The 24410-nt window shown below is 43.0% G+C and overlaps 1 protein-coding gene across 8 annotated transcripts in view; it reads left to right on the forward strand.

The window, feature by feature from the left end:
- Window positions 1-24410, forward strand: part of Ryr2 (ryanodine receptor 2) — a 570252-nt gene that overhangs the window by 517344 nt on the left and 28498 nt on the right. For 7 of the 8 annotated variants that reach the window (XM_041630687.1, XM_041630690.1, XM_041630691.1 and 4 more), the window contains 10 exons: window positions 1070-1198; window positions 6070-6174; window positions 7962-8043; window positions 9045-10342; window positions 12203-12267; window positions 15076-15223; window positions 18290-18376; window positions 19182-19403; window positions 22312-22442; window positions 23849-23891. In XM_041630687.1, the coding sequence (XP_041486621.1) occupies window positions 1070-1198; window positions 6070-6174; window positions 7962-8043; window positions 9045-10342; window positions 12203-12267; window positions 15076-15223; window positions 18290-18376; window positions 19182-19403; window positions 22312-22442; window positions 23849-23891 (2310 nt within the window). The remainder of the gene's footprint in view (window positions 1-1069; window positions 1199-6069; window positions 6175-7961; window positions 8044-9044; window positions 10343-12202; window positions 12268-15075; window positions 15224-18289; window positions 18377-19181; window positions 19404-22311; window positions 22443-23848; window positions 23892-24410) is intronic. The other variant, XM_041630688.1, reaches the window with a different exon arrangement.

The raw sequence follows: 24410 nt of genomic DNA on the forward strand, positions 1-24410 counted from the left end.
AATTTCCAGTTTTTTCCTTGATATTAAAAAAAAAAATCTCCCTTGTACCAGGATTCTGACCCAAAGTCCTGAACTCACACTGAATCCCAGGAAGCTCTTAAACTTGTGATTTTTATCTTAGATTGTCCCCAACCACCAACACCTGGGATTACAACATGACATTAGCAGGATAGGCCTATATTCCTTTGAAAATAAAGGAATATGTACATTTTAGTCTCTTTCCCTCTCCTCTTCTTTTCTCTCTCTTCTTCTCTTCTCTTTTCTTCTCCCCTCTCCCTCCCCTCTGTTCTGCTCTTTTCTTTCTCTTTATCCTTTCTTTTGCTTCTACCCCCTCCTTTCTTCCTCCTCCTCACCATCCCTTTCCTTCATTTCTTCTTTCTTCTCATTGTTCCTCTTCCTGATAGGAGAAAAATCCATTATGAAGCAAACATATTAAAAGGCACTTCTGAAAACATATTTGTAAGTTCTTAAAGACTGTCACCAAACTCAAATGTGGTTCATATGTTTAACAAAATTATTATATTATTCATTTAGCCAACAAAGGTGTCTTCTAAATGTGAGTCTGTGGGGCGTATCTGTGAATACGAGCCTCACAGGTGTTGGTTTTCAGCTCCTAGTGATCGTGAGCAGGCCAGCCACTGTCCTTAGCTACAAAAGCTAGGAACATCATGGAATTGTCTTCCTGAAATACTCCTAGCTCCTCTGGAGAAAAGGAGGACGGATGTTTTTCACTCCAAAAACACTGTGTCATGGCCTATCTACTTGCCAGACTCACATTGTAAACACCAAATTTCACTCAGTGTATAAATGCTTTAGTCTTCCTGAATTATTGCAGTTGTCAAAATCAAGGGGATCTTGAAGCTAAGTTCTCTGTTATTTTGAGAGGGGTGTTGCTGGGGTGCGGAGGGTGTTCCATACTGTATGTGTGGGGAGAAAGCTGATGACCAGTGTCTACTTCTCAGTTTTCCTTTTGCACTGTTCTAAGCTCTCTGTCTGTGATGGCTTCAAGCCTGGCTGGGGCAATGATAACTGGCCAATGCCCCTCCACAACATGGTCTCTGTTTTCCAGGAGTCCATTAGTGATTTCTATTGGTACTACTCTGGGAAAGACATCATAGATGAGCAGGGCCAGCGCAACTTCTCCAAAGCCATCCAAGTGGCGAAGCAGGTGTTCAACACTCTCACCGAGTACATCCAGGTAAACATGAAAACCTTTCTACTACTCGAGAAAAGAAAAGAAAAGTTTTAAAGAGACTCTTCTGACTGGGCCTGGTGCCACAGACTTAGTATTCCAGCTAATCAGGATGTAATGCAGAAAAATCTAAAACTTGAGGCCTGCCCAGGCTGAGAGTGAGATCGGGGCTAACCTGGGCAACTTAGTAAAGATCCTGTCTCAAAAAGCAAAGAGGGCAGATGGTGTGGCTCAGTGGTAAAACATGTGCTTGGCATGTGTGAAGCTTTAGGTTCGATCCCTGATACTTAGGTAAGTATGTAGGCAGAAGATAGATAGATATAAAATTTAGCATTGAATTCCATAGAAAGTATTTCATACCTAAAATATGTTCCACATTCCTATTGACTTATAAAAATATTTTTATTTGTATATTTTTTATTTTGTAATTATGTATTTATTTTTATGTGTGTATGAGAGTGCCCAGGGAAGCCAGAAGAGGGTGTCAGATCTCTGGGAGCTGGAGTTGCAAGTGATTGCAAGCTGCCCTGTGGGTGCTGGGGACTGAATCTGGGCCCCCTGGAACAGCACCAAGCTTGTTAGCCTCTTCTCCCTCTCTTCAGCATTCCTCTCCATTCTCCTTGGCAATATCTGGACTAAAATATGAGATTGAGATATGTACCTACACACCGTGACACTGTAGTCATTAGACAGGCTTGCTACAGGAGTGCTTTGGGCTGTGTTGTATTTCGAGGACCAGTAGTAATTGTGGAACGCACATCAGGGAGAAGAAAGGAAGGAGAAACTGGGTCATTAGTGCTCATTCTATAGGATTTCAGTAACAGTGAAGCTGAAGTTTCATAGAAATAATTAAAGAGTATCATTTAAGAAACCGTGTTCAGGTAAAGATGAGTAGGTTCTAGAATGTACACTGCATCCCTTTTGGCATTGGAATGTAAATGGGTGAGATTGTACAATGTCATTTCCCATATTTAATTTATTTCTCAGTTCTGGAACTAGGCAGAGCTGCACTTTTTAAAGTAGACAAATTCTGTCCACAAACTGGCAGAAGGAGCTGAAGGAGCTGAAGGTTGTAGGCTGATCACTCAGGGTCGCTCTTCCTGTCTGCTGGGCCAGGGGCCAAAACAATTTACAAAGTAGTAACCGACTGATCGATATTGGGATAAGTGATCTGTCTTAGGTTTGATTTTTGTGTCAGAATTTTGTGAAGGAAGCTCTTTCATTGACTTTCCAATTGAACCAGATCTAGGAATTAAATGTCCATATCTTTCTGGTTTTTAGAAGATCAGATTAACAGCTTGGCTTTTGGAACCTTAGCATGAATGACTTTATTTTGATTTTCAATCCAGTTTTAGTCCAAAACAATGGCCTACTACAATATTCATTTGGTAATGGGGTAGTGGGTGCATAGCCTTAGACTGCACACACAAGTCCTAGTTAACCATATGTGATGTAAGACATTATTAGTATTATTAATTTATTTTATATCCTGACCACAGTTTCCCCTCATTCCTTTCCTCTCAGTCCCTCCCATTTCTGCCTCCTCTTTCATCCACTCCTCCTCTGTTTCCATTCAGAAAAGGGCAGGCCTCTTATGGATATAAACAAAGCTTGGCATATCAAGTGTAGTAAGACCAAGCACCTCCCCTTGTATTAAAGCTGGGCAAGGAAACCCAGTATGAGGAATAGGGTCCTAAAACCCACAAAAGAGTCAGAGACAGTCACTGTTCCCACTGTTAAGAGTCCCACAAGAGGACCAAGTTACACAACCATAACATATATGGAGGGCCTAGGTCAGTCCCATGCAGGCTCCTTGGTTGTTGTTCAGTCTCTGTGAGTCTGTATGAGGCCAGATTAGTTGATAGTGTGGGTTTTCCTGTGATATCATTGACTCCTGTGGCTCCTACAATCCTTCCTTCATCTCTTCAGCAGGATTCGCCAAACTTGACCTAATATTTGACTGTGGGTCTCTGCATCTGATTCCAAGAGTTGCTGGACGAAGCCTCTCTGATGATTATTAGCCTAGGTGTCAATCTATGAGCATAGGAGAATATAGTTAGGCATTATTATATTGACATTTTTTCCTCCGGTTGTGTTTGGTTCTATCCTAGGTCCCTGGGCCACCTAGTCTCTGGGTCCTGGTACTCCAGACAGGGTGGAGAGTGGGCTCACACTCATGGCATGGGCCTCAGGCTAGACCAGCCATTGGTTGGCCACTCCCACAATTTCTCTGTCACCCTTATCTCATAGGCAGGATAGACTGTAGGTCAAAGGTTATGTGGCTGGGTTGGTGCTCCAGTCCTTCCACTGGTAGTCTTGCCTTGTCACAGGAGGTGGCCAGTTCAGGCTATGTATCCCCTTTTGCTAGGAGTCTTAGCTGGGGCTATCCTCATAGATTCCTGGGAGTTTCCCTTTCTCCAGGTTTCCACCTGACCCTGAAATGACGCCCTTTCCAGTTAACTCTTTCAGTACTCTCCTTCCCACCTCCCCCACTTGATCCCTCATGTTTCTTCCCATCCCACCCATCCCCACTCCACCCACAAAGTCTCTTCTATTTCCCCTTCACAGGGAGATCCAAATGCCCCCTTTGGGCCCTCCTTGTTACCTAGCCTTTCTGAATCTGTGGATTGTAGTATGATTAGCCTTTACTTTACAGCTAATATTCACCTATGAGTGAGTACCTATCATGTTTGTCTTTCTGGGTCTGGATTACCTCATTTGAGATGATCTTTTCTAGTTCCTTCCATTTGCCTTAAAATTTCAATTTCATACTGTTATTGTTTTTAACAGCTGAATGATATTCCATTGTGTAGATGCACCACATTTTCTTAAACTTTTCATTTGACTCAGAACCTTGAATATCCCCCAAAGGAAGTTGTTACTAAACAAAGGCCATGATGAGTTTCTGTTGTTCACCATTGAATTTGCTGTGTCTTCTTTCTGATACCTGCACCAGGCATTCATGGGTTGCAACTGCACTTTAATAGCAATGAAATCCTACAGATTCATTGTTTGAGGCTAGATGCTGCCATAGCCAAAAGCAGGCCCAGTACAGAGAGAGATGGGGGAGGGGAAGAGAGGGTACACAAATGCCTAGGCTCGTACATGGATGCCGAAGGACATGTTTTAGGAATTAGTCCTTGTCTTACATCTTGTTCAGCACTGCCTCTTGTTTCTCTTTCTGAGTAAGGTACTTCAGTCTGGCCTGCATGCTTCCCTGAAATCCTCCTGTCTCCACCTCCCCTTTTGTCTTAGGGTTTTACTTGCTCTGAAGAGACACTGTGGTCACAGCAACTCTTATAAAGGAAAACATTTAATTGGGGCTGGCTTACAGTTTCAGAGGTTTCCTCCATTATCATCATGGTGAGAAGCATGGTGGCATGCAGGCAGACATGGTGCTGGAAAAGGAGCTGAGAGTTCTATATCTCAATCTGTAGGCAGCGTAAGGAGGCTATGTGCCACAGGGGGTATAGCTTGAGCATATGAGATCTTTAAGCCTCCCCACAGTGACACACTTTCTCCAAGACTATACTTCTTAATAGTGCCACTCCCTATGGGCCAAGCATTCAAACACACAGGCACGCACATGCCCTCAGTGTAGGAGGGGTGGGCTGCAGATGTGCACCACAGAATCTGGCTCGTGTGTGTGTGTGTGTGTGTGTGTGTGTGTGTGTGTGTAATTGAATTCATCTCATCAGGCTTACACGAGTGCTTTTTTTTTTTAAATTGATCCATCCCCCTAGCCTGACATTAAAATTTAAGGGTTTATTTTAACCATCATTGAATTCACTTCGTGAGGATTATTGAGTTCAATAAGTTGCCTCTTCGTAAATCAGGCTCAGTCAGCCTACAAGTGAGTTAGTACCCCACCAAGGGGGCAGGGTGGGAGAACTTTGATCCTGTGTTTCTGGAGGTAATAATATTTAAAATACTGCACCTAATATGTAATATATATTTAAGAAACTGCTTGCTATGTACATATAACATATGATTGGATGAAGAATAAGGCTCCTAATTAGAGGTTACTTGTTTGTCCCTGACTATTGAGCTCGTGTTTATAATGATGTCACTTGGTTTGGTTTGTGAGGGAGCCCAAAGCTAGAGCTCTTTTAGCCAATAACTTTCCAAAAAAATTATTTTAACAAAATCAATTACCCTGGACTCAAGATTTATGAAATTTGTTACCGGGACTCAAGATTTATGAAATTAATGATCGAATATTAAGTTTTAACTTGTCAGTAGTTACATTGTTTGCTAAGTAGTCATCCAATTAAAACATCAAAGATGGGTTGTTTCCTTTATGTGAATATTGTACTCGTGTTAGTACTTAGGAATAAGAAAATATTTCTTCTCCTAAGCATATTCTCCTATTTTTGTTGTTTTTGTTTTTTGGAAGAGGGTTTCATATAGCCCAGGCTATTCTGTAGCTACTATGTAGCCAGAGATGACCTCGAACTCCTCCTTGTCACTGGTGTCCCAGGCCTGTGCCACCACACCTGTTTTAAGTCTTCTTTTTACCCTGTGTAGTGACGGTTGATTTGACTGAACAACCAAACTGTCAGTACCTTCCCCTTTTCCTACAAACAGATAAAGTAATCAGTGTCCATAGCATTTTAGTATTCATATAGAAACAAACCACCAAAGACATGAGAAGCTTTTGGAGGTACTTAACTAGACAGTCCCAGGAAGAATACTAACTGTCAAGGGCACCTTATTCCTACTGTGTCTCTTTCATTTTCTGCCTCTCTCTTTATAGATAAGGAACTGGCAAACAGATATGGAAGCAGAGAGTTAATTTTTTTTTCTTTCCCTAAAGTTTGTTTAGTCAAATAAATAATTCCCAATGATTACTGTCATGATCAATATTCTTGCTGCAGGGTCCTTGTACTGGCAACCAGCAGAGCCTGGCACACAGCAGGCTGTGGGACGCTGTTGTGGGCTTCCTTCATGTGTTTGCCCACATGCAGATGAAGCTGTCTCAGGTAAGTCAGAGGCCTTTAACTAAGTGGGTACAGTAACTACTCTTGCATTTGGTATTATCTCTTCTATATATCACTGACCTGTGGGGTTTTTTTATTCTTTGTCAAATATTTTATTTTTTCAATTTTAATTTGTTTTATTTTTAATAGATCATCTTACTGTAATGAATTCACAAATTAAATATCACATAGGGTAGATGGTTTTTTTAAAAATTTGTGTGTGTGTGCATGCACACACGCTATGTGCGAGTGTGCACACACGTGTGATTGCAGGTATCCACAAAGGCCAGAAGAAGGAATTGGCCCCATGGAGCTAGAGTTTTAGATGGTAGTAAGACACCTAATATGGATGCTGGGACTCAGGTCCAGTGCAAGAGCAGTAAATGGCCTTAACCATCGAGCCTTTTCTCCATCCTGTATATCAAATATTTTAACAAAAAACACTTCATTCCCCTAATGGAGTGGACAACTCATGTGAACCAATGAGTTAAGAGAACCTATACGTTGATGGGTGTCTCAGAAGCAGCTGCATCATCAGAAATCTCACTGGATGACTTACTTAGGGACAGCTATACCACTGAAGGCTCCCACCTGTGATATGAAAAAAATGTATGAAAACAGCACAACTAAAGAGTTCCCGTACACTTAGGGCGGAGTGCATTTCTGAGAGCACCCATCAAGACCACAGCCCAGAGCACCTCATGCAGGGTGAGCATAGAAGGAGAACTAAGGATATGAAGGGATGAGGAGCTGCAGCAGCCGTTATAATTTTACTGCCATCCGACCCATTCTTGTGTCTCAATTCATTGGGAATTTTCTTCTGCTCATGGATATTGCAAAAGATTTGAAACCTGTGATAAATTTTTTAGGGAGAGAGTTTTTATGGGGTCGTATACAAACAAGGACAACATTCACTCACTATCAGGAAAGTTAACTTTCTGAAGTCAAAGGAAGATAACAGTTGTAAAGATAAACAAGAAATACATTTTGGTATTAATTCACAAAGTCTGTTGGAAACATCAGCTTCCAGCTTCCCTACTTCCATGCCTGTATCGTTTCAAACTGAAGGTGCATGAATAGAAAAAGTTAACATCAGCCCTGGGTAAAGCGCTTTGGGTTCAGGGCATCTTGGTGGTATCCAAAGATGTAACACACCTGTTGGAAATGGGCTTCCACCACATGATAGAAAAAAAGAAAGCAAGCATTTCCAAAGAGAAGTGACCCAGAGGGTGAAGGCACTAGCTGCCGAGCCTGGAGACCGAGTTTCATCCCCAGAACTCGCATGGTGGAAGGTGACAGCCACTCCCTGCAAACTGCCCTGTGGCCTCCGCATGCTTGCAGTGGCCCATGAGCATCCTCATGCACACACATACAACTGCACACACTCTCCCAAAGTAGATAAAAGCATGTAAAAATGAATAAGGAAAAGGAAGTCAGAGAGAAGGAAAAGTATAGTCTTTTCAAGTGAAAACTGTGCCCAATGTGTAGCAAGAGCTGATACTTGCCTAGCCTTAGCAGGACTTGGGCTCCTCCACACACCTGCTGGGCATGTGTCCTTGCAGGCTTTTCAGCGAACACACTTCAAAAGTAAGCAGTGTATTCACTTTTAAATACTTCACCAGTGCATTTTATTATATTCAGTAAGCCATGTGTTTATATTTGACATCCAATAGTTCTATGATGCCTTAAAGGGCTTAGTATTGGCAACCAGGAAGTTTCCAGGGAGGACAGATGTGATCTGGCCACATGTTCTTCTCCTTATCTTGAATGTAATATATTAATATTTCCAGGATTCCAGCCAAATCGAGCTCTTGAAAGAATTGATGGACCTCCAGAAGGACATGGTGGTTATGCTACTGTCCATGCTAGAAGGTGGGGCTTTAGTGTTTACTTTTCCGTTCTCTTTTAAACTTGTTGGGCAAATCTGTGCTGTGTTTGGCATCACCATGAAGCAATGTCCGGCCACTCTGATGCATTGCTGGGCATCGTAGTTTCTTTTCTTGTTGCTATGATGAAGTTTTCTGATAAGAGAAACCACCTAGAGAAATGGCTGTTTCTGTGGACAGTCTATCCTGGTGAAGAAAGGTGGAAGGAGCTTTGAAGCAGCTGTTATGTTGCATCCAAAATCAGAGAGCAGAGAGCAATGAATGGATGCCTGCCAGTGCTCAGCTCCTTTCTCCAGTGTAGACAGTCAAGGATCCCTGCCCAGATGGCAGTTCTGCCCACTAGCAAGATGGGTCTTCAATACCCATCACTGTAATGAAGATAATTTCTCCTGGGCGTTCCCAGAAGCCTACCTCAGGCCCTTCACTGTATGTGTCTACTCCACAAACAGATGCTATAGCCCCCTTGCTGGGCATGGCATTCTGTTTTGGGGTTCATAGAACTCCCTGTTTTAGGAATACAACCTTCTATGGGCCTGCAATTTAGAAAATAACCTCATTTTCTGAGGCTTGTCAGTAATCTGTCCTTTTCTAACTCCAAACACTGGACCATGGGGAGATATAGAATGGTGGTTTGGGGAGGGGGGAGAAAGTAGAGGAGGAAGGAGAACGAGTGAACTTAAGTTATTAGTCTTAGCAGTGAGTGTCCTTATCCAATGAGCCATCTCACAGGCCCGGAAATATGATTGAATGTGTCAAACCTAATTACTTTGTGAATATGGTTTTTCCGATATTTCTATAATCATTTTTTGAGTTATTAGTTTAGAAATAATTATCCATTTGTTCTTAAGACCTCATACATTAGGAGAAAATTTAAATCAATGACTTTGGTTCATATTTAAGTCCAGGTATGTATGATTATTTTGTTTGTAGATACTAGTTTTGTAAAAAATGCTCATTTTCAAACAACTACACACTCTGTCGCACCAGGTAATGTTGTGAACGGAACCATAGGCAAACAGATGGTGGACATGCTTGTGGAGTCTTCCAACAACGTGGAGATGATCCTCAAGTTCTTTGACATGTTCTTGAAGCTAAAGGACTTGACGTCCTCAGACACATTTAAGGAGTATGACCCTGACGGCAAAGGAGTCATTTCTAAGAGAGACTTCCACAAAGCCATGGAAAGCCACAAGCACTACACACAATCAGAGACTGAGTTTCTGCTGTCATGTGCCGAGACAGACGAAAACGAAACCCTGGACTATGAGGAGTTTGTCAAAAGGTTCCATGAGCCCGCGAAGGACATTGGCTTCAATGTCGCTGTCCTGTTGACCAACCTCTCGGAGCACATGCCCAATGACACGAGGCTGCAGACCTTCTTAGAGTTAGCCGAGAGTGTCCTCAACTATTTCCAACCTTTCCTGGGTCGCATTGAGATCATGGGCAGTGCCAAGCGCATCGAGAGAGTCTACTTTGAGATCAGCGAGTCCAGCCGAACCCAGTGGGAGAAGCCACAAGTCAAGGAGTCCAAAAGACAGTTCATATTCGATGTGGTCAATGAGGGTGGGGAGAAGGAGAAGATGGAGCTCTTTGTGAACTTCTGCGAGGACACCATCTTCGAGATGCAGCTGGCAGCTCAGATCTCAGAGTCCGATCTAAACGAGCGGTCAGCCAACAAAGAAGAGAGTGAGAAGGAGAGACCTGAAGAGCAGGGCCCACGGATGGGCTTTTTCTCCCTCCTCACCATCCAGTCAGCCCTGTTTGCTCTCAGGTACAACATCCTAACCCTGGTTAGGACGCTCAGCCTGAAGAACCTAAAGAAGCAGATGAAGAGAATGAAGAAAATGACGGTGAAGGACATGGTCACTGCCTTCTTCTCATCCTACTGGAGTGTCTTTGTGACCCTCTTACACTTCGTGGCCAGTGTCTGTAGGGGCTTTTTTCGCATCGTCTCCAGCCTGCTGCTTGGGGGAAGCCTGGTGGAAGGTGCTAAGAAAATCAAAGTGGCCGAGCTTCTAGCCAACATGCCAGACCCCACTCAGGATGAGGTGCGAGGAGATGAGGAAGAGGGAGAGAGGAAGTCTTTGGAGTCAGCGCTGCCCTCTGAAGATCTGACCGACTTAAAGGAATTGACAGAGGAAAGTGACCTTCTCTCGGACATATTTGGCTTAGATCTGAAGAGGGAAGGCGGGCAGTACAAACTGATTCCTCATAACCCAAATGCCGGCCTCAGTGACCTGATGACCAACCCCATGCCTGTCCCTGAGGTACAAGAAAAGTTTCAGGTACTTCACTTTAAGGTATCACTAATGCTATTAATCACCCCGCCCCCTTGGTGCATGTGTCTGCTCTAGGGCTTTCTCAATCATGTGCATATGCTAACTCTTACTTGCTCTGTCCCTCTGTCTGTTTGCCTTTCTCTCTCCCCTCCCTCTCCTCCTCCCTCTGTCTCTCCCCTCCCTTGTGCTTGAATGCTCTCTGACTCACTGATGAAGACCTGTAAGGAATCTGTGTGATTTGTTCTGAGAAACTTAATTTGTGTGCTCCGTGGGCAATGAGACCCTGCTGTGATGGTCAGCTGTACTATCTCTCCATACCCAAATCTTTGTGCTTTTTTCCCCAAGTGTCTGAGAACACTGAGTGGATGAGAAACTCAAAACTAAAAGGTTTGCCAGTGGGGGAGTTTTATGTGCTTATCTAATGTGAACACCTGTACTTAGATGATGATCATAAACTGTAAGACTTAAATTGGCCTTGAAAGATGGAGAAGATTTGAGCAGGTGGATAAGATAAAGAAGGTTGTTTCTGAAATGAGAGAAGCCAGTGGAAATGAGCCTGGAGAATTTTTAATCGACTGCTTTTGGAGAGGAGGGTGTGCATTAAAAGTGGAGGCTAGGAGGGGACATGGAACTTCTTTCGCAATGTAAGCCAAAAGATCTCCCATGTGGGTTATGAATTGGCAGGTGGCCGCACAACTCCCCAAGGGCACTCAGTGGTGACGTATAATCTTGTTAAAGAGAGTTGAGAAGATCTCTGTCACCAAAGTGCTTGCTTAATGGCCTGGTTACTTTTCTTGTCCAGTTGACACAAGCTGGAGTCACTTGAGAAGAGGAAATCTCAACTGAGAAAAATCTCCCTGAAACTGGTCTGTAGGCAAGAATGTCAAGATCTTCTTGACTAATGCTTGCTGTGGGAGGGTCCAAGCCACTGTAGGCAGTACCAGATCTGGGCTGATAGCACTGGGTTGTGTAAGAAAGCAGGCGGAGAAGGACCATGGAGAAGAAGCCAGGAAGCAGCCTTCCATCATGGCTTCTGCTTCCTGCCCTGACTTCCTTCAGCGATGGAAGTCTGGGCAGCAAAATAAACCCTTTCCTCCCCAAGATTCTTTTGGCTGTAGTATTTTATTACAACAATAGCAATCAAAGTATGGCATTTGTAAGCATGATGACTTTAGTTCAATCCCAGGAACCTACATTTAAAAAAAGGCCAAGTGTAGCAGTGCAGGCTCCTAATCTCAGCTCAGGGGGAGGTGAAGACTGGTTGGTCCCCAGAGCTCACTAGCTAGCCAGGCTAGCCTAACTGAGGAATCTCAGACCAAAGAGGTCCTGTCTCAAAACAAAGCAAACAAGGTGCATGGCCTATGAGGAATGGTGACTTGGGTTGTCCTCTGATATCCACCTGCACGGCCACACATGCACACGCCCACCTGCAGACACAGCTGGAGGCAGACTTTTCTTTCCTGCCCTCCAATTCCCAAATAATCCACAGCGAGACTTAATATTGATTATAAATGCTCAGTCGATAGCTTAGGCTTCTTACTAACTAGCTCTTACAACTTAAATGAACCTGTTCCTGTTAATCTATGTTCTGCCACATAGCATTGCCTCTCTTTCATCTTGCACCTCCTTCCTGTTTCTTCTCCGTGTCTCACCGGCAACTCCTCTGACTCTGCCATCCTTTTTCCCAGCATTCTGTCTGCCCCGGAAATCCTGCCTAGCCATTGGCCAATTAGCTTTTTATTAACCATGAGAGCAATACATATTTACAGTGTACAAAGATTGTTCCACAGCACACAGGTGCACCTGCACCTGTACACCTGCAATAATAATAGTATTGTTTCTCTGTTCCCTATCGACATGTTCAAGGAGCAGAAGGCTAAAGAAGAGAAGGAAGAAAAAGAAGAAACCAAGTCTGAACCTGAAAAGGCTGAGTATGTACTGCCATATGCTTTCCTCATGTCCTGGAACTTCTTGGCTTGGCCCCTGCTCTTTGGGAGCTGGGAGAGAGACTCTCACCCTGCAGAGTCATCATATGGCCCAGTCTCACATCTATGTGAAAGCCAGGAACTCACTTCATGTAGTGCCAGCTGGATTCCCTCCCCCCTCACCTAGACTCTTCTTCCTCTTTCCATGAGCATTTTCTATGTGTGATTCTCCCTTAGCAGAAGAGACCTCAGTGTCTCTGGAAGGACTGACGGATAGTTTATGTGTGAACGTTTGTCCTTTTAAAGTTGGGAAGAAACCAATGTGGCAAATTCAACAGCTTAGTGTGTTCTGGAGTGGTATCCCCCTGAGACACATGCATAGAAATCTCCTAAGATTGTTGAAAATGAAGATTTCATGCTAGAGAGGAAGTAGCTAGGAAAGTGCTTGCTGCCTAAGTGTGAGGACCTGAGTTTGATCCCCAGAGCACACAAAAAATCCTTGGTGTGAGGGGCAGATTTGTAATTCCCTGGGGAGGTGAAGACTAGCCTAATAGAGATCCCCAGACCAGGAAGAGATGTCATCCAAAAAATACTGGGTGGGTGGCTACTGAAGAATGACACTTGAGGCTACCTTGTAGCACATACAATAAAACATATGCAACTACCTACTCAGAAACACACAGTATGGATTCCTGGGTCCCACCGCACCTGCTTACACACACACACACACACACACACACACACACACACACACACCTTCCTTGTTCTGTTGTTCTGGAAAGGGCCCAAGGGTCTTCATCTTCATGAGCATACCTGGTGTTGTGGAGTCCAGTTGTAAATGGAGAGGCAGATAATGAAGAGTACAGCATAAAGTAGGGGAAATGTTAAACTCCTTCCATACTGGCTTTACATCAGGAACATAGAAAACCCTTAGCTTGCCCCCAAATTTATGTTATCTTATATGCTTATCTAGTAAAAACTAAGAAAAGTTAAAGTCGTACATTGCTGCCTCACTACCATTTTCACATAGTAGCTACGTTACCCTTTCCCCACCCCACCCCCTCTTATGTTACTATGTCATTAGCCTGTTTTCATTGTCTTACATCTGGGATCTGTTGTAAATATGGCTAGATAAATGGCATTTAGAGTGGAAAAGGGGCACACGTGGCAGTACAGTAGGCACACAGTTCTTACCTGGTGTGAAGTACAGTGTTGGCTAGGCTTAGTGTGAACGTAATGCAGCAGCCATGTCCTCCCAAGAAGAACTTTTACTTTACATTGAAAGCATTTTTTACGTAGACTTCTAGTCCTGGGACTGGAAAGGTGGTTCAGCAGGTAAACAAGCTTGTTGCCAAGTCAGGTGACCTGTGTTTGATCCCCAGTACCCATATGGTGGAAGAAGGTAGCTAACTCCCTCAACTTGTCCTCTGGCCCCCACATGTTTGTAAGTACACAGACACTTAAATAAATAACTCTAGTTCTTAGAAAGCATTAAACTTCTAGCCCCAATTCCATTATTATCTGGAATTAATATAACTCTATAGATATTAAAATTAATATTTTTTAAATAAAATTAGGTAAAGGTATCTGTATCAGTGCATTAACAAATCAGTGTCTTTTTTTATGTGAGACAAACCAAGTGCACAGGACTTTGATTTTAAGTGCCAATGGCTAGAAACTGTTACAAGCTGAGCTATGGCATAGTGTGATGGCTCAACGGGCAAGGGCACTTGCTGCCAAGCCTGAGGACTAGAGTGATCCCCAGAGTCCACATGGCAGGAGGTGAGAACTGAATCTTAAACGTTGTCCTCTCATCTTCACTAGTGTGCTGCATCCTCATCACCCCCATAAAAGAATCATCTCCTAGACTTTGGACTAAGATCAAGAATAATTAAGTATAAAAATAGAATTATGATTTTAATAATCAAAAGTTAAAATCAAGGTGTGTTGCCAGGCCTGGTAGTGCAGTACTGATATCATGGCTACTTAGGAAGCTGAGTCAGGAAGACTACAGGTTCAAGACAAGCTTGGGTTACACAGAGGAGGTTCAGGGCCAGCCTAGGCAACTTATTGAGACCCTGTCTCAGATTAGATAGTGAAAAAGAAGGCTGGGGATGTAACTTCATGGCAGATTGCTTGCCTGGCATGCATGAAGCCTTAGCTTTGGTCCACAAAAGCTATATTTAAAAAGTAAGGTGTGTGAAACAGAAGCCAAGAAGTGTCTTTGTCGTTGTATCATTTTGCAGCCAAATATTTTATTATTTATGAGTACAAAAAGTTTTTCAGCTTGAAAAATATCCCTTTGATTTGAATTGCACAGGCCCATTCATCTGTGGGGACAGCAGGAAATCCTCCCTTAGTCTCAAGTCCAGGATGCCACCATTCATTGCAATAGAATGTAGTTTGGAAGCTTGAGAGGAAGGCTCAGTTCATAAAGAGCTTGCTACATGAGTACATGATACTGAGTTGGATCCCAAAAGCCCATGTAAAAGCCTGGGTAATTCCTGCTCTTGTGATCCCAGCACTGGGGAGGCAGAGACAGTCAAATCCCTGGGCCTTGCTGGCCAGCCAGCCTAGCATAATAGGTGAACAAGACCAAGACTATCACACAAAATTAGGTGATTAGTACCCGAGGAAGAAGGATCCTCAAGGTTGTCTTCTGGCTCCCACTTGTATGCACACACACATGAACATGCTTACACAAGAACATATGCATACATATATACATACAGAACTTGGTTTCTAAGTGGAGATTGTGATTTATTTGTTCACTTTGTATTGTGCAAAACACCTATGCTTTCTTTGTTTCCACAGGGGGGAAGATGGAGAAAAAGAAGACAAAGCCAAAGATGATAAGGGCAAGCAGAAGTTGAGACAACTTCACACACATCGGTATGGGGAACCTGAGGTGCCAGAGTCAGCGTTCTGGAAGAAAATCATAGCCTATCAGCAGAAGCTGCTGGTGAGACCTGGGGATGGCTTTTAGTATTGATCAATTGTCCTGACTCTGTGTAGTAGCTGAGCTCAGAAAACCCTTCTACCGCCCACATCTGAGAATAAAGTTCCTCATAGAAAGGTGGAGTGTTTGTATGTAAACAGCACATGTCCATCTGTGGATTTTGACCTTTCTAGATTATTTATGGTCTCTAATGCAATGTGAATATTATGTAAATGTTTGTTATCATATATTATTTAGAGAATAATGGCAAGAGAAAAGTCCATTTAGGACAGAAGTATTTTCTTCTTTACAATTGGTTTGATTTATGAAGGCAGGGTCCTCAGAACCAGGGCTAAGCAGATTTTTTATCTACTCATCTTACTGTGTTTGAGTTTTTGAAATGGTTTCCTTATCACTATTTTATGTGCACATGTGAGTATCTGCATGCATTGATGTGTACCATGTGTATGGTACCCTGGAACTGGAGTTATAGACAGTGGTGAGCTACCATGTAGGTGCTGGACACTAAACCTAGGTCCTCTGCAAGAGCAGCCAGTGCTCTTAATTGCTAAGTCATCTCCATATTCCAGTGTATTTTTTTTTTTTAGGGTAAATGCCTTTTTCAAGTCACTCCCTTCCCCACAATTCACACTGCCTGACCCCCCATGACCTCTACACACCTTTACATGGTCTGACATCCTTAAGGCCACTATATAGGTTTACATTGTCTTGACATTCTTTAAATACTTTAGAACCCATTGGGTCTGTATTTAAGGCCTTCTAACACTGCCTTCTGGCTCTGCACAATTTATAGTCCAGCTCCAAAACCAAATGAGTTTATCATCACACCTTTTACTTATATGTATAGGCATATAAGTAAAATATAAATTTTTAACAAATATAAGTTTAATGAATCAGATTTTTGGTGATGATAATTCAACATTATTCTTTAGAGACTTGTAAAAGAAATGAATAAATGGAGAGGAAGAAGATAGTTCTTCATAGGTTTTTATAGAAATATTCCCCAAGTCTTGTATTTTCTCTGTAGTGTTTGCTACAGTGTCCACTGAACATAAAGGTTTCTGAGATCACTCTGTAATTGTTAATTTGATATGCATCAGTGGTTGCCAAGGTAGCAGGGTGGGCAGATGCTCCCATACCCTGAAGAGCCTGTCTCTCTACACTTACATAAGAAAATTAACTGAGGTAATGGTTCCATCTCTGCCTCAGGGTTCCTATGCTCCTTGTCTCTGTAACTCTTCCACTTTTCTGTTTCTCTTCGTAGCTTTGGCATATGCTTGCCAGTTGGCACACACAAAACCGGTCATGGCTGTGGCACCCTCTACAGACCCCAGCCCTCCGTGTCTTTGTGACTGTCTCCATCCGATAACTACAGTTCGATAATTCAGTCTCTGTGACCCACTGCTTTCCTTTCTAGGAGAGACAGTATAACTGGCCCCGTTAGAGTGTGTTATTCAGTCTTAGTCTGACTAGATGCAGCAGTAAATCCAGATCCATTGTAGGGCAAAGAGCCCATCAGAGAGGGCTATGTTCATGGAGAGGTTAATGAGAGGCTTTATTACCCGTAAGCTCACTTTATGTTATAAATAGCAATAGTCACTTTTACTGTGGCCTCTCCCTGACATCTATGTGTGCCAAGTTGTTTGGTTTCTTCCCATCAATATACCATACCAAACACTCACTCAGTTGCTCATATTTGAGTCCTTTCTTACCTGTAACTCAATGTAGCAAAAAACCACAACAAACAAACAAACAACAAAAAGCCAAAACCCAGCTCCAGCTCTTCCTTCGACGTTCCCTCAAGGGTCTACCCAGTTCTTTGCATGTCCACAGCTGCCATGGAGGCCAGCCCCCTGCCAACATCTGTTTGCTTCCATGCTTACTAACCAGTCCCTGTTGCTTCTGCTGTCTCCACAGAGGAAGTTTTAAGTCATCGTCTGGGTGCATCCTATTCCTTTTAGTTCTCCACCAGCATGCCAGCCCCCTAGAATGAAATGTCAGTTTTAATGGTGACAGCTTATAAAGTTATCATAGCATGTTAAAATGAGGGGCTGGCTTTCCTCACATTTTCTCACAGCAAAGGTAGCAGGCTGGATCTGTTGTTAGGCTGACACTGCAGAAGAGACAAGATGTGCTCCTGGAGGGATTAGGCCGTTCATCCAAATCCAGGAAATGTTCGGACAGACTTCATATCCCTGCAGTGTGGTCCTAGAGGATGTGAATGAGTTCAGGGGTCATTGAATCAGTTTACCGTAACAAACAACTAACATATCCATCAGAAGCCTTCAGATCTCAGTCTCTGCTCACCTGCCCAAGCCCCCTTCTTCCCTCTCCTTGCTTCTCTCTAGGGCTTAAGCACATTGCCACACACACACACACACACACACACACACACACACACACACACGATTACGCTTTTAAAAATTTTTTAAGTATTTTCTGTTTGTGCATGCATGCATGCGTGCAAGTATGTGGTGTGTGTGTGTGTGTGTGTGTGTGTGTAAATCATTTGCATATAGTACCTGTGGAGGCCAGAAGAGGGCATCAGATTCCCCCATAATTGGAGTTACAGATAGTTATGAACTGCAGTGTGGGTGCTGGAAACTGAACCAATTTGCAAGAGCAGCAAATGCTCTTAACCCACAGCGTTGCTCTTAATTCAGGGCCATGGCCTCACCATTCATGTCTCTAATGTACCTTCCCTCTATGGCTCTTTTAGCCAGCTCCCTTGCCGCCCCCAGGCCTGTACTCAAGCTTATCCATAGGAGGTAAACTTTTCCAAACCACCTTTCCAAACCACCACCAAACTCCCTAAGCCCTCACCTGTGTATCAAGATGTCACTTGAAGTTCTCGAATGATACTTTGTATCTGAGGGTGTGGTTATTATATCATTAGTTGTCTCCTCCTTGTTGGCAGAAACTTTGTCCTTTGTTGTCCATCTCTAATATCAAGGACACAGCATGTGCCCAATCTGTAGCTTGGAGTAAATGAACCGCTCTTTATTTAAAATGTTTGCAAATTTCTTATCTCTTACTAGCTGGCCTGTTCATAACTCTTTCTCCCTTCAGAACTATTTTGCTCGCAACTTTTACAACATGAGAATGCTGGCCTTATTTGTCGCCTTCGCCATCAATTTCATCCTGCTCTTCTACAAGGTATGTGTGTGTGTGTTTCCCTGGGGGGTTAAAGACCGTTCTAAAAGTCCAATGACACCAATGGATAGATTCCCCTGGGAGCTGCGATGGAGCCAGTTTACACCAATTCTAAATTGCACCTTAACAAAAGAGAGAGCCCAAAGTCCCGTTCCATCACAGAAACCCAGGGAAGCAGGGAGCATGCACTTCTGGGAGAGTAAGCGGAACCTCAGCTGGCTGTGACTGAAGAGGGCTCTGTGTTACAGAGGTTCACTCCCAGTGTTCCTAGGATGGTTCAGCTGACTATCTTACTTGTTATGATGGCTGGGTGTGACAGAACCTCCCTCACATGACATTATTTGGATAACTGAGGAGTAACGTACCTAGTGTTTTCCTGCATATTGGAATCCTTATAACTTTGGTTAGATTAGCACAAAAAACAAAAACCACAAAACCAGCATTTGTTTTGCGTTTGTGTGCACAAGTATGTCGTGGTGTGTATGTGAAGGTCAAAGAACACCTAGCAAGAGTGTCTTCCCCTTCCGTCCTGTCATTCCTGGAGATTGGACTCAGGTCATCAAACTGGGCGGGGAGGCGCTTTTCCTATCAAGCCATCTCTCTCTCAGCCCCAGCGTGAATTTTAAAAGCATATTTGTTCCTTGTATTTGCTGTTGGTAAAGATATCTATTCTTTCCTGTTATTCTTTCCATGCTACCCTTATGCGCTAACTTAACATTCCCCTGTCTCTAGAGGTTGTTTCTGTTTCCTTCTTGTGTGGTGTTGTGGCACACAGTGAACTGACCGTATCTCAAATGGTTTGAATCAGGTCTCCACTTCGTCTGTGGTTGAAGGAAAGGAGCTGCCTGCCCGAAGCTCCGGTGACACTGCCAAAGTTCCCACCAGCCTGGACAGCAGCCCACACAGAATCATAGCAGTGCACTATGTCCTGGAGGAGAGCAGTGGCTACATGGAACCCACGCTGCGCATCCTAGCCATCTTGCACACTGTCATCTCTTTCTTTTGCATCATTGGATACTACTGCCTGAAAGTAAGTCCCCAAGTACCTGTGTGTGTAGAATGTCTGTAGATTGGGCATCTGGGGAAGTGAGCACTGAGATGGAATTTATGTTGTCTGTTTGAGATGCTCTAAGACCCCATGCCTCTGGGACAGAAGGAAGAAGCAGGTTGGGGTCGAGGGAAATGACTGTCTAAGGGCAGAAAAATGTGGTCATAGGCTTCTGTCTCTGAAGCTAGGCCTGGAGGGGCCTAACCTTTCCTAGTTTCCATTGATCAGTCATTGATTGCAAGTATGCCTTTGCCTATTGATAATCATTCATACAGTCAACATTTTCATGTATAACTTGACCATACAGAAGTGAGCCCCACTGCCCACAGTCTCTCACAGTTAAATATCTGTGAGGCATGACTGTATGTATCTTTCATCATCCATGACAGAAGACTCATAGAAAATAAGTTGCCTTTATCCCCATGTCCCTGCTGGGGTGACAGTAAGTGTTGGTGAATAGAAATCATGGTAATATCGTCTCTCTGGGTGCTTGTGAATATCCTTGCCTGTGCAAGTATGTTTACATATATTTAATCACAGCCCTTTGCCTCTGGCTATGGAGCCTCCTAAGATACTTGAAAAGCTAGGGCTTGGGATAAAAGACGTCAATCTGTAGAAGAATGAAAATAGATCCATATCTATCACCATGCACAAAACTCAAATCCAAATGGATTAAAGACCTCAATATCAGTCCGAACACACTGAACCTGATAGAAGAGAAAGTGGGAAGTACTCTACAGCACATGGGCACAGGAGACCACTTCCTATGTATAACCCCAGCAGCACAGACACTAAGGGCATCATTGAATAAATGGGACTTCCTGAGGCTGAGAAGCTTCTGTAAAGCAAAGGACACTGTCACTAAGACAAAAAGACAACCCACTGACTGGGAGAAGATCTTCACCAACCCTGCAACTGACAAAGGTTTGATCTCCAAAATATATAAAGAACTCAAGAAACTAGACCGTAAAAGGCTAATCAACCCAATTATAAAATGGGGCACTGATCTGAACAGAGAATTCTCAACAGAACTTCAAATGGCCAAAAGACACTTAAGGTCATGCTCAACTTCCTTAGCGATCAGGGAAATGCAAATCAAGACAACTTTAAGATACCACCTTACACCTGTCAGAATGGCTAAAATAAAAAACACCAATGATAGCCTTTGCTGGAGAGGTTGTGGAGAAAGGGGTACACTCACCCATTGCTGGTGGGAATGCAAACTTGTGCAACCACTCTGGAAAGCAGTGTATCGGTTTCTCAGGAAATTCGGGATCAACCTACCCCTGGATCCAGCAATACCACTCTTGGGAATATACCCAAGAGAGGCCCTATCATACAACAAAAGTATATGCTCAACTATGTTCATGGCAGCATTGTTTGTAACAGCCAGAACCTAGAAACAACCTAGATGCCCTTCAACGGAAGAATGGATGAAGAAAGTATGGAATATATACATATTAGAGTATTACTCAGCAGTAAAAAACAAGGACTTCTTGAATTTTGCATACAAATGGATGGAAATAGAAAACACTATCCTGAGTGAGGTAAGCCAGACCCAAAAAGAGGAACATGGGATGTACTCACTCATATTTGGTTTCTAGCCATAAATAAAGGACATTGAGCCTATAATTCATGTTCCTAGAGAAGCTAAATAAGGTGAATCCAAAGACAAACACATAGGCATCCTCAGGAATATTAACCTTCATCAGGCGATGAAAGGAGACAGAGACCCCCACGGGAGCACCGGACAGAAATCTCAAGGTCCAAATCAGGAGCAGAAGGAGACGGAGCACGAGCAAGGAACTCAGGACCACGAGGGGTGCACCCACACACTAAGACAATGGGGATGTTCTATTGGGATCTCACCAAGGCCAGCTGGCCTAGGTCTGAAAAAGCATGGGATAAATCCGGACTAGCTGAACATAGCGGACAATGAGGAATACTGAGAATTCAAGAACAATTGCAGTGGGTTTTTGATCCTACTGCACGTACTGGCTTTGTGGGAGCCTAGGCAGTTTGAATGCTCACCTTTCGAGACCTGGATAGAGGTGGGCAGTCCTTGGGCTTCCCACAGGTCAGGGAACCCTGATTGCTCTTCGAGCAGATGGGGGGGGGGGGACTTGATCGGGGGAGGGGGAGGGAAATGGGAAGCGGTTGTGGGGACGAGGCAGAAATCCTTAATAAATAAATAAATTTAAAAAAAATAAAAAAAAAGACAGGAATGTGAGATGTTTCCGTAGGGATTGTTTTCTACCTCTTGTCCCCCTTTTCTCATGGGGGTAAGCATTCCTGGATACTTCCTCAGCATCTCTACCTCCCATCCGTGCTTGCGTAGACTCTGTCTGTGCAAAAGGGAATCATCAGCCAATGGCAGAGGCATTGCTACACTCGCCAAGATTTTTGCCAATGTTGAAACGTGAATCTACCTCTGTATCCTATGAATATGTTGCACATAGTTATTAAAGATATTAAAATACATGCTTTCAGGGACATTAGTAAAACTGTTAGGATTTTTTTCACACCTGTTTTTATTGATGCTTTAAAGTAATATGTATTTAAATACATATTGAATATTTTGTAATCACCTGTCTCTCTTTAGTGTCTAGAATGCTGTCACTGGAATGTTATAGCATCCCAATTTGTCACTAGAATGGCAAATGTTATTGTTATTATCTATTGACATTTTTTTAAAAACACATGCACCTGTATGCTGTTTTCCCAAAACCCTCTAGATACTTCTTTCTGCCTGAATGTACTTGATTCATTTTCACTCATTTTTTTTTTCCTCCATGCAAGGAAATGGAGAAATAGTTCTTCTCAAAAGCTGTGGCTGTGGGAGACGCCAGCCCAGCTAAGCCAGTGTCGCTGTGTTTGTTCCCATCTGCAGGTCCCCTTGGTCATTTTTAAGCGGGAGAAGGAAGTGGCACGTAAATTGGAGTTTGACGGGCTTTACATTACAGAGCAGCCATCGGAAGATGATATTAAAGGCCAGTGGGACAGACTCGTGATCAACACACAGTGAGTGAGGGATTACGAGAGGCAGTTCTGGGCTCAGGAATTTCAAGATGTTAAAAGAGATTTCCTTGCTAGAGTTTCGGAAGATTTGTTAAAAGTTTAGCTCAAGTGAGTAGTAACAGTCATATATTCAGCCACGAAAATCAAAAGACTAAGAACTGTCCGAAGCTAATGGATGCCTGCAATTTCTGCCCTCTGGTCTGAGTCTCTTAATCAAAAAGCACTTTGAGGCCATTTACACAGTGCTGATGGGAATGCACAGCCATTACCCAGGGCTCAGGGAGGGGCGCAGCATCAGGTTCACAGCCCGCATTGCAGATGCATCTCATCCAGATACGGAGGAGCTAGAAATTATTCATTAAGGGAAGGGCTGTAGTGTTGAAGGGAAAAATACTAATTCATACTGCTAATGTGTCTAAGCTTGCAGAGAGCACCACCAACCAGCCTCACACGAACCTAGAAAATTTTACAATGTGATGTAAAAAAAAAAAAAAGGAGAAAAAAAAAACACTTAAGAAAAAAAAAAAACTAATCCAGTAATTACTTAGCTTGTGTGGTAAGATAAAAACAGACCAACTAGCCAACCAGCTACTGTGTTACACATACGTCCATCCCAACCTATAACTTCTACAAAACAGTTATTGATGGTATATCTTTGAGTATTTATACATCATAAGAGTCAGATATTATACCATGACTGAGTTTGTTTATTATTTTTAATTTTTTTTATGTGGTGAGGAGGATTGAATCCAAGGCCTCACCCTGGCTCTGTGAGTGTTCTGTTGCTGAGCCATGTCCCCAGCCCTGGAACTGCAGATTCTTAAAAGTTACTTCTGGTAGTTCTGAGTTTTCCACTGGGGAATAAGATGCTAGCTTTAGAGCAAAACAGTGACAGGTTTCTAATCTACTAGTTTGGTTTGTTTTTTTGTTTTGTTTTGTCTTTTTGCAGTAGGAGAACTTGAACTCAGGGCCTTGGCCATGGTAGACTATTGTTTTACCCCTCAACCACCACCAAAGCCATAGTTTCTAGAGCATTTAATTTTTAAACTGACAAGAAATATACATATATATATATACACATACATACATATATATACATGTATATATAGCACTCATAAAAAATGATAAATTAATATGCAACTTGATAATAAATATGGTTATATTAAGATATCATCCTTATTATTTTAATGCGATTTACCATTGGTATGTTTATATGACATTACTTACATGATGTTTAATACACTTATGATATAGACAAATTCTGAACCGAGAGGTGATGTGACTCACTGTACTTCTAGGGAGACAGCACGACAGCTGCGTGCATATTATTTTCAGTGTTTTATTTCAAATTATGTTTTTATCATTTAAAAGTACTGTTCCTCCAGCGTCTCTGCTTTTGTGTCTTTTAGGTCATTTCCCAACAACTACTGGGATAAATTTGTTAAAAGAAAGGTAACGTTTCTGAGGGGGAGGAAACTCCCAGTGTTTTCCTTACAATGCACTTGGGTGACTGGGGTGTGGTTCCGATGAGGAGTGGGATGTGAGGTGTGTTCTGGCTGCCTGCCGTTGTTATTACACAGTGCCAAGGGAACTGAATAGGCATCTTCAAAAGAGCAGCTACGACCTTCATACTCTGCTGTCCCTAAATAAACAGACCTCACTACCCACCATGCCTTAGGGACCAGCGACGTATGCTCAGTAACAAGAACCTGTGGGCTTTGATATTGTCTGCCTTGCCCAAGTTGGCTTGGGCTCTTTTTCTTTATATCATCTTTTTTTATTATTATTATTAAGAAAAGAAGAAAAAAAAACCATAAACAAAAAACAAGTTTCCACCTCCTCCCAGCCTCCCATTTCCCTCCCCCTCCTCCCACCCTTCTCCCCCTCCTCCCACCCTTCTCCCCCTCCCCCCACTCCTCTCCCCCTCCCTCTCCAGTCCACAGAGCAGTCCGGGTTCCCTGCCCTGTGGTA

Source organism: Microtus oregoni, unplaced genomic scaffold (genome assembly GCF_018167655.1).
Source record: "Microtus oregoni isolate MIOR12 unplaced genomic scaffold, Mior012 000035F_ref0000213, whole genome shotgun sequence".
Taxonomy (NCBI): domain Eukaryota; kingdom Metazoa; phylum Chordata; class Mammalia; order Rodentia; family Cricetidae; genus Microtus; species Microtus oregoni.